The 10198-nt window shown below is 36.2% G+C and overlaps 1 protein-coding gene across 1 annotated transcript; it reads right to left on the reverse strand.

Annotated features, from left to right (window-relative positions):
- Window positions 1-4555: 4555 nt before the first annotated feature.
- On the reverse strand, window positions 4556-7471 carry LOC104107508 (actin-7). The gene is made up of 5 exons (XM_009616336.4): window positions 7332-7471; window positions 6331-6400; window positions 5822-6215; window positions 5131-5744; window positions 4556-5038 (listed from the first exon to the last, which is right to left on the reverse strand). Exons 2-5 carry the CDS (start codon window positions 6388-6390, stop codon window positions 4973-4975), a joined length of 1134 nt encoding a protein of 377 aa, XP_009614631.1. The 5' UTR covers window positions 6391-6400; window positions 7332-7471; the 3' UTR covers window positions 4556-4972.
- Between the last annotated feature and the right edge of the window lie 2727 nt (window positions 7472-10198).

Raw genomic sequence — 10198 nt, forward strand, 5'->3', positions numbered from 1 at the left:
TTTATCTTGTTGCCTCTATTAATGTTACATATTACCTCATTCACTGTTGATTATCATTATTTGAAGTTATATTCCGTGTTATCTTTTTCACTATTGATTATCATACTTGAAGTTATTGTTCACGTTGTCTCCTTCCTTGTTGATTTAGCTATTTCCATGTGTTAAATTAGCCTAGTTGAGGTAAGTGTCTTGCCTAACTTTGTGTGGGGGAACTACCGCTTAGGATTGGTATTGATTGATTCATTTGGGCAATGTGAAAGCCGTGTACGCAAGGTGACGAGTGGGTACACGAGTTGTATGTGGTATTTGACTAGTCTAGGCTACTTAGACTCTTTCCATGCTTTAATTGAATTATAGTATCATGTTCTAAATTCACATATTCAACCTAATCTTACTTGTTTAGTCTATCATTACATGCCTTAAATAATTTAGTTAACACTTGTTCTAAAATCTAAGTAATAAATTGCTCTCATGCTTTAGTTTATCTTGTTGCCTCTAATAATGTTACATGTTACCTCTTTCATTGTTGGTTATCATTATTTGAAGTTATATTCCGTGTTATCTTTTTCACTATTGATTATCATACTTGAAGTTATTGTTCACGTTGTCTCCTTCCTTGTTGATTTAGCTATTTCCATGTGTTGAATTAGCCTAGTTGAGGTAAGTGTCTTGCCTAACTTTGTATGGGGGAACTACCCCTTAGGATTGGTATTGATTGATTCATTTGTGCAATGTGAAATTCGTGTACGCAAGGTGACGAGTGGGTACACGAGTTGTACGTGGTATTTGACCGGTTTAGGCTACTTAGACTCTTTCCATGCTTTAATTGAATTATAGTATCATGTTCCAAATTCTCATAGTCAATCTATTCTTACTTGTGTTAGTCTATCCTTATATGCCTTAAATGATTTCGTTAACACTTGTTCTATAATCTAAGTAATAAATTGCTCTCATGCTTTTGTTTATCTTGTTGCCTCTATTAATGTTACATATTACCTCATTCACTGTTGATTATCATTATTTGAAGTTATTGTCCATGTTATCTTTTTCACTATTATGTATCATAGCTGAAGTTATTGTTTATGTTGTCTCTTTCCTTGTTGATTTAGCTATTTCCATGTGTTGAATTAGCCTAGTTGAGGTAAGTGTCTTGCCTAACTTTGTGTGGGGGAACTACCGCTTAGGATTGGTATTGATTGATTTATTTGGGCAATATGAAAGCCGTGTACGCAAGGTGACGAGTGGGTACACGAGTTGTATGTGGTATTTGACTAGTCTAGGCTACTTAGACTCTTTTCATGCTTTAATTGAATTATAGTATCATGTTCTAAATTCACATAGTCAATCTAATCTTACTTGTTTAGTCTATCATTACATGCCTTAAATAATTTAGTTAACACTTGTTCTAAAATCTAAGTAATAAATTGCTCTCATGCTTTAGTTTATCTTGTTGCCTCTAATAATGTTACATATTACCTCTTTCATTGTTGGTTATCATTATTTGAAGTTATATTCCGTGTTATCTTTTTCACTATTGATTATCATACTTGAAGTTATTGTTCACGTTGTCTCCTTCCTTGTTGATTTAGCTATTTCCGAGTGTTGAATTAGCCTAGTTGAGGTAAGTGTTTTCGGATACGGTGGGTGTTGATTCTCTGCGCAGCTTGATCGTTTGGAAATTCCAAGGTAGTTGCCCGGCGTTCGCATACCTTGTCTCTCCTTCTCTATCTTTTCGCTTTATGTATTTAGTTTCAAACTATCATAGACAGTATTTTCAGAATTGTGTTGTATAGACGCTCATGTACTCAGTGACACCCCGATGTTGGGAATTTTTGTATTGAATTTTGACCTTCTATCCAGTTTTTGAGAGTTTAATGATTTAAACTTGTGTTGTTTTATTTTTCATTTAAAAGTGTTGGAAGTATTTTTGAAGTGTCGGCTTGCCTAGTACCACGTTAGGCGCCATCACAACAGGTTATGTTTTGGGCTGTGACAAAAAATTATCTGGATTTTAACACTATACATTAAAACTATCCAATAATGTTTTCTGAGCCATACCACTAAAGTCTGGCAGAGGATAGTGAAGATAAAGGTGAGAAGGAGTGTGCCTATTTTCGAAAATCAGTTCAAATTCATGCCGCGCGATCAACTACAGAAGCCATTCACCTTGTGAGGAGACTGGTGGAGCAGTATGGGGAGAGGAAGAGAGACCTGCATATGGTGTCCATTGGCTTAGAAAAAGCATACAATAAAGTCTCAAAAGAGGTTCCATAGAGATGTTTGGAGGCTATAGGCATACATGTAGAATATACTAGGGTGATTAGGGACATGCACGAGGGAGCCAAGACCAGGGTAAGGATTGTCGGAGGAAACTCGGGACTTTTTCTAGTCATGATAGGGTTGCACCATTTTTATTTGTCTTGATGATGGATGCAAGACGCATCACATTCAGGGGGTGTCATGGTGGATGTTATTTGCAGATGACATAGTACTGATACGCGAGTCGGTATTAACATTAGGCTGGAGGTTTAGATACATACCCTGGAGCCGAAAGGTTTCAGGTTGAGAAGCATTGAGACATAGTACTTGGAGTGCAAATTCAGTGACGTAACTCATGAGGTTTGCGTGGAAGTGAGGCTTGGTTCACAAGTTATCCCCAAGAGAGAAAGCTTTAAGTATCTTGGATCGATAATCCGAGGAAATGGGGACAATGATATCACATCGTATTGGAAAGGGTGGATGAAATAGAGGCTAGCATCCGGTGTCTTGTGTGATAAGAACGTGCCGCCAAAATTTAAAGGTAAATTATACAAAATGGTTGTTAGACCGACTATGTTGTATGGAGTAGAGTGTTGGTCAGTCAAGAATTCTTTATGTCCAGAAGATACAAATAACAGAAATGAGGATGCTGAGATGGATGTGCGGGGCATACTACGAGAGATAAGATTAGGAATAAAAATATTCGGGACAAGGTGGAGCCTCTTAGTGGACAAGATGCGAGAAGCAAGTTTAAGATAGTTTGAGCATATGAAGAGGGGATGTCCAGATGACTCAGTAAGGAGGTATGAGAGGTTAGGCATGGTGGGTTTGAGGAGAGGCAGAGTTAGGCCTAAGAAGTATTAGGGAGAGGTAATTAGGCATGACATAGCACAGCTGCGACTTACCGAAGAAATGCCCCTACTAGGAGAGTGTGGAGGTCGAGAATTAAGGTAGAAGGCTAGTAGGTAGTCGAGCATCTATCTAATGCATACTTGATGTATCTGTATTATTCGCGTATTTTCTTTTCCTTAGATTTTGATACTACATGTTGTTTCTTGTGCTTCGATTATCTCATTATCTTGTTGTTATTCTTGCTTTTTTCATGGCTTCTCCACTGTCGTATTTATTTTTATAATTGTTGTGATTATGCTTGTTTTTAGCCGAGGGTCTATTGAGAACAACCTCTCTATCTTTACAAGGTAGGGGTAAGATCTGCATACACACTACCCTCTCCAAACTCTGTTTGTGATATTACACTAAGTTTATTATTGTTGTTGTTGTAATAATATTTGCTAAATGATAATTGTAAGAAAGAAAAAAAGGTCAATTTCCAATCCCTTTACTTTTTTATTTTTCTTCCACTTTAGGTGCAGGGCATCATGCACGTTTTGCTTTGGGGAAATTAAGGGCCTGAAGAATTGGACCTCCCTATGCCAGAAGTTTCTAGTTTATGATCCTCATTTTGTTTAAATAAATATGGAATATCCCACTGTAGAGGCACACAATTAAATAATGAACCACATCCACTCGCAATTAAAGATGTAAGAAACACCAGAAAGAAGAAAAAAGAAAAAGAGGATGCGACTCCTTATTCTGCTTGTATTTTCTATAGAAAATTGACAATCACAAAGATCCCAACCCCCCTTTTTTCTCTGCGCGAAATCACAATAACATAAATAATTCAATATTTTTGAAAACTTAAAACTTATAACTTTTTATACTTGCGTTCTGAGTTTTTAAAGTCAAAATTAAAAATTACATTCGGGAGATTTAAAGTTCTGCAAGCCAAGCCAAGCCAAGGGCGTGCGGTTCTAAACACACCCTTTTATAAAGTCTATTATCTTTTGTTGTTTTCTTCAGAGAAACATTCCTCCAAGATTAAATTACATATCGTTCCATTATAGGAAAACGATGCATCAAAATTTGGTTTTATTGTGTTGCAATATAATTCCTCGATGATTGTATACTGTATAGCCAAAATCATTTGGCACAAGGGCAAATTGGCCATTTTAAACTAGGTTAAACCAATCATCAATAACCTCATGGAAATACAATTGAAAATCCCTCCAATTGACCAGGAGGTTTGTCCCGACTAAGACAAAAGGCCATATTTAAAAAATATATATTGAATTCGTGGAAAGAAACTAATATATTACAAAGTGTAGATCCCTCATCCAAGGGTAATCTGCATTGACGTTTTTAGCCTCAAACATTTGCTGAAAACGCCTAGAAGATTATGTCAATATGCGGTTCAGAATTTCTGTATCCACACAAAATAGTAGTGATTTCCTCAAACTGACGCTAAAATAGAAACTTTCTCATTCAATAAATATTAACATAAGTGTTTTAAGAAATAAAAAGAACCACAAAAGCGCGAATCCAGATAAAGAAGAAAATGAGAGAAGACAAGGAAAAAAAAACAAGACAATCACTCTCCTCAAACTACAACCAACCTAGAAGAGAAAAGACTTCGAGCTGGGGATGGTGCCAGGCCAAAAAGGTCACTGCAGGAGGCACCTCACAAATATGCTGAGAAGATAACCCAAATTGAGTTGAAACATGAGATACACTGGCAATAATTGTTTGTTGCCCTCCATTCATAGCCCCACCTCCAAACTTATCCATCCCAGCAAAACCACATTTACTGGGGACATAATAGCAAAAGCGGGAAAACAAATAGGAAACTTGCACTTTAAGTAAAAATAACAGCACCTTAAAAGCACTTCCTGTGAACAATGGAAGGACCAGACTCATCATACTCACCCTTTGAGATCCACATCTGATTAAGCACAAAGACAACAAAAATTCAGTCTAACTAGTAAATGTAATTTGAAATGGAGAATATTAATCCAAGAAGAATAAAAAGCTCACCTGTTGGAATGTGCTGAGGGATGCAAGAATGGATCCTCCAATCCAGACACTGTACTTTCTCTCTGGTGGTGCAACAACCTTAATCTTCATGCTGCTTGGAGCTAACGCAGTGATTTCCTTGCTCATCCGATCAGCAATACCAGGGAACATGGTGGAGCCACCACTGAGAACAATGTTACCATAGAGGTCCTTCCTAATATCCACATCACATTTCATGATGGAGTTGTAGGTAGTCTCATGGATACCTGCAGCTTCCATCCCGATCATCGATGGTTGGAAGAGAACTTCCGGGCAACGGAACCTTTCAGCACCAATAGTAATAACCTGTCCATCTGGCAATTCATAGTTCTTTTCAATGGAGGAACTGCTCCTGGCAGTTTCAAGTTCCTGCTCGTAGTCAAGAGCCACATAGGCAAGCTTTTCTTTCATATCACGGACAATTTCCCGTTCAGCGGTGGTGGTGAACATGTATCCTCTCTCAGTGAGGATCTTCATCAGGCTATCAGTAAGGTCACGACCAGCAAGATCCAAACGAAGAATGGCATGGGGCAAAGCATAACCTTCATAGATAGGGACGGTGTGACTCACACCATCACCAGAGTCCAACACAATACCTGTCAAAAGTTATTTATTAATTCAAAATTATTTCATCAGGCAGACAAACTTGGATCATGGAAGGACTAGTACTAACCAGTGGTACGACCGCTAGCATACAATGAGAGCACGGCCTGAATAGCAACATACATAGCTGGAACGTTAAATGTCTCAAACATAATCTGGGTCATCTTCTCTCTGTTGGCCTTAGGATTAAGGGGTGCCTCAGTCAGGAGAACAGGGTGTTCTTCAGGAGCAACTCGAAGCTCATTGTAGAAAGTATGATGCCATATTTTCTCCATATCATCCCAGTTGCTGACTATACCATGCTCAATAGGATATTTCAAGGTCAAGATACCTCTCTTGGATTGAGCTTCATCACCCACATAAGCATCCTTCTGTCCCATTCCGACCATAACACCAGTGTGCCGAGGGCGACCCACAATGCTGGGAAATACTGCTCGAGGAGCATCATCACCAGCAAATCCAGCCTACATTTCAAACACAAATTATTCATTAAAAAACCTATACAGTTCATTCACATTAAAAATTTAGCTATCACCGGTGGCTTTATGTAAAAACAAAAGAATATAAACACAAACTAACCTTAACCATTCCAGTTCCATTGTCACAAACAAGGGGCTGAATATCCTCGCCGTCGGCCATCTTAATTCACCTGAAAATAAAAGAAAGTAAAATGAGCACCCTAGTATGAGTAGGTGGCGTAGCTAAGTGTATAGGGGGGGGGGGGTCAATTGAATTCTCCTCGTCGGAGAGTTACAGTGTGCAAATAGGCTAAAAACAAATTTTCTGTACATATATAAAATGTTGAATCCCTTGATAACTTAGTGTATTCACGGCGTGGAAAGTTTGCATTTTTTTAATCCCTTTGTAGCCGCTGAGCACAAATATAATAATTTTTTGAAATAATTACACTTCTGTTTATCAGAATATATACAATTTTAGGTGTCAACACATAAAAAAACATCACGATACAGATTGAGGTGGGCGTTTTACTTGTAAGTTAGACAAGTGAAATGCACTAAATCCCGGTCAATTTAGCTCTCAGTTAGGCAAATACAAATGATATAATACTGCAGACATCATTATAAAGGGTAACCTTGTTTTTCTCGTATCCCAGCAGAAATCCTTATTTTCAGTTAAAGCAATGTTTTGTGACAAACAAAATGAGTATACAGAGATTCAAAAGAGCAATTATGGAAACAGTTCGATTATGCAACAACAAGAGAGGTTATTAAAAATAATCAATCATTTGAAATAGTAAAAAATGGTAGATCTAGGAAAATCCTGAGCAAAAATCACTTTCATGACAGATTCACAAGGGAAGAAATCATAAAAATAACAGATCTTCATAAATTCAACCGAATATCACCCCTAAATCTAACCTCATCTCACCAATTAGAGCAGTAAATACATCAGAAAGACAAACAGCAAAAAAAACTAAACAAAGCATCAATTGAACATCAGAAACCATAGCTCTTTTAGCACGGCTAATAGATCTCAATGCAAAAACTGAAATACTTTGATTTTTTTAGCTATTAAGCTATTAAAAAAAACAAGATCTGATAAAGCAGAGGATAGCTTACCTGAAAACGATAGAGGAAAAAAGAGATGAAGATGGATCCGAGAAGCAAAGCCAACCAAAGACGAAGGCCGGCTCGCTTTCTCTCTCTACACTCTGTTGAAACGCTGTAAGGAGGTTGAAAGAGAATCAATGTGTTAAGACAGCAGACAACAATACATATATATATAATATATATTGGGAACAAAACAGAGTGGCTTTGAATTTATGATTTCTTTTTGTTTTTTTCATATGTTACTGGAATATATTCATTTGTGTGCATTTTGAATTTGATGAAAAGAGGTGGTGAGCAAAAAAAGAGATCCCGGAACCAAAGTACTCATAAACAAAATTGGTAAAAAATATAAATGATGTGAATAAATAAAGAACAAAATACATATAGCATATGATAGCATACGGTGTATGAGTTTGGGTAACAGTCCAGCCTTTAAACCAAGGTCAAACTCACCCACGCGCTATATTACCCTCTCTTTTTTTTTGGTTTCATATTAAATGTATTTTACTTATACGTATTATGTGACGCTTATTTGGCGATTTTTACTTCTTCACTATTATTTATATTGTTAAGAATATTAAACATGGTTACAATTAAATTAAAATAAGCCATCAAATATTTGCCTTAGCCTAAAAATAATCAATAACTCCTTAAATTTTTAAATATACTCATCATTAAAATAATATTTACACAAAAAATTAATATTTAATTTAATATATACGAAGTCTACTAGCTATCAATGGGTCTCACATCATGTATGCCTTAGCCTATTTGTCGGCCTAAGGAGCATACCATCCAACCACCCACAGTATTAGGGTCATCCCTATCCCGCTTCCTCTTAATAAAATGTGTTTCTCTCTTCTTTGCATTGATTGGAATAGACTTCTCCTTCTGATCACTTGGCACTAGCACTACCCTGAGCATCTCATCTAGGTCATCGAAATCAACGGGAGCATCAAGATCGGTAGATCATCAACGGAACAGGAATCATCTAAATTATTAGGATCAACGGGATACTCGGCAGCATGGCTAGACGGATCTATAGAAGAGTCTCTATGCACCGATCGAAGCTATAAAATTATATTTAAAAATAAAATTTTTTGACTAATATTCAATGAATATTGAATAAATTAAATATTATTATGGTCTAATATGTGTCTCAACGGGTCCCTAAACGGCCTCCTCGATGGGATGCTCGGGGAAATTGCTAAATGAATTTCGCACAGCTGTGGTGTCTCCAGCAGACGGGTTTCCTAAGCTACTAACACCGTCACATGTGCCAAAGGAAGCTAAAAATCATATAAATATATTAGTAATTATTGTTAAATATTTAGAGTTTAATGAATAATATAGATATTATTAAAGTGTAACATGTGTCTCAACGGATGCTTGGGGTGATCTTATAATGGAACTGCACCACTAGACGGGTTTGATGTCGCCAGCGGATGGGTATCTATATGTCACGCCCCAAAATTATGTGTCAGGCACTTGATATCTTACCCGACCCGAGTGGACCAATCCATACAATAATATCCACATATATGCCTATTAGATGCATGCGAAAGCCTTTTTAAAGTATCATCATTTTAATAAATAAGACAAAGCATGAATATCGCCTTTAAGTCGACCTTCTTTATTTAAATGATAACTTCATAAAGGTAAAGAGTTTCATTCATGTATGTCATATGAATAATTATAGAATTACAATCAAAAAATAAATAACACTATTGTCTATGGAATCTTTATGACATGGAATGAAATAGTTATCTGAGGCATACCTCAGTAGGTATGACTCAAAACAATAGTAATAAAGTCCTCCACGAGTACAGGTGTGGAGTCTCACCAAAAAGTAACAACAGGAGATATAGAGCAATCCTACCCACGATGCTCAAGCTGCTCACGTCCGATCCCGAAATAGATAAATAAAAATTTGGCCAACAAGCCTAAGCTCCACATGCTTAGTACGAATCATAACCCGTTTTCCAAAATAAAGAAAGTAGAACAAGATTTTAGAAATATTAGATATGCATAACAATTGATACATGAAGGAAACATGTATATCCATTAATAATGACAATGAAATAAGGCAATAATGTGAAATATATTTCAAAATATTCATTTACTATCAAGCTTTAATAAAATCAATTGAGAATTATCTTTAACCGGGACCATTATACTGACACCTATATAATAGAACAATACTAGATGATCAACCTAGCAATAAGTATTTGACCTACTTGTCCGAGCGGCTTCCCGTAGTACCATACAAGTCAAATTAACCTCATTTCATTAAATAATAATTAATTGCCCTCACAATGGAGGGACTTTATCTCATAAATCTTGGCTTAGCCTTGAAATTTGTCCCTACACTGGTATGTGTAGTTCCATGATAACAAACTCAATATTCAAATCAATCTTGGTGGTCTCCACTAGTAACTTTCATAATATTTGATATTACAAATAGATTCATAGACTAAAAGCTTCAAAGAATTCATTTTATCAAATCATAGTGTTTATAACCGATCCAACCTTTTGAACAAAATCAAGTAAAATTCCTTTCTCAATTCTTGTAATAGTAATTAACAAATGAGAATTTACCTTTTTATTCAACAAGTGTTACCTTAATGTGTATTTCTAAATATTTTTACTTCACACTTTATAAGAGAAATCATATATCTTTTACAATGCAAGGAGTGGTACAATCCCAACCCGCTCATTCCCACAAGTTATGACTCACATTTAGAATCCATTTCTAAATCAATTTTCGATATGAATTTGGAGAAAAGCTCTAAAAGGTGTTGGTAGGCTATAATCTTGTATTTTAGTCACATATTACACTTTAATTGAGTTAGAGTTTTAATCGCTAGTATTTTGCA

This window comes from Nicotiana tomentosiformis, chromosome 5 (genome assembly GCF_000390325.3).
Source record: "Nicotiana tomentosiformis chromosome 5, ASM39032v3, whole genome shotgun sequence".
Lineage (NCBI taxonomy): Eukaryota > Viridiplantae > Streptophyta > Magnoliopsida > Solanales > Solanaceae > Nicotiana > Nicotiana tomentosiformis.

Excerpts from the sequence above, each read along its gene's own strand:
- LOC104107508 (XM_009616336.4), bottom strand. The coding sequence starts at position 6,390 with ATGGCCGACGGCGAGGATATTCAGCCCCTTGTTTGTGACAATGGAACT. Across the intron at positions 6,216-6,330 it reads ATGGAACTGGAATGGTTAAG|GCTGGATTTGCTGGTGATGA; the intron begins GTTAGTTTGTGT and ends TTTGAAATGTAG. Across the intron at positions 5,745-5,821 it reads TGCTAGCGGTCGTACCACTG|GTATTGTGTTGGACTCTGGT; the intron begins GTTAGTACTAGT and ends AACTTTTGACAG.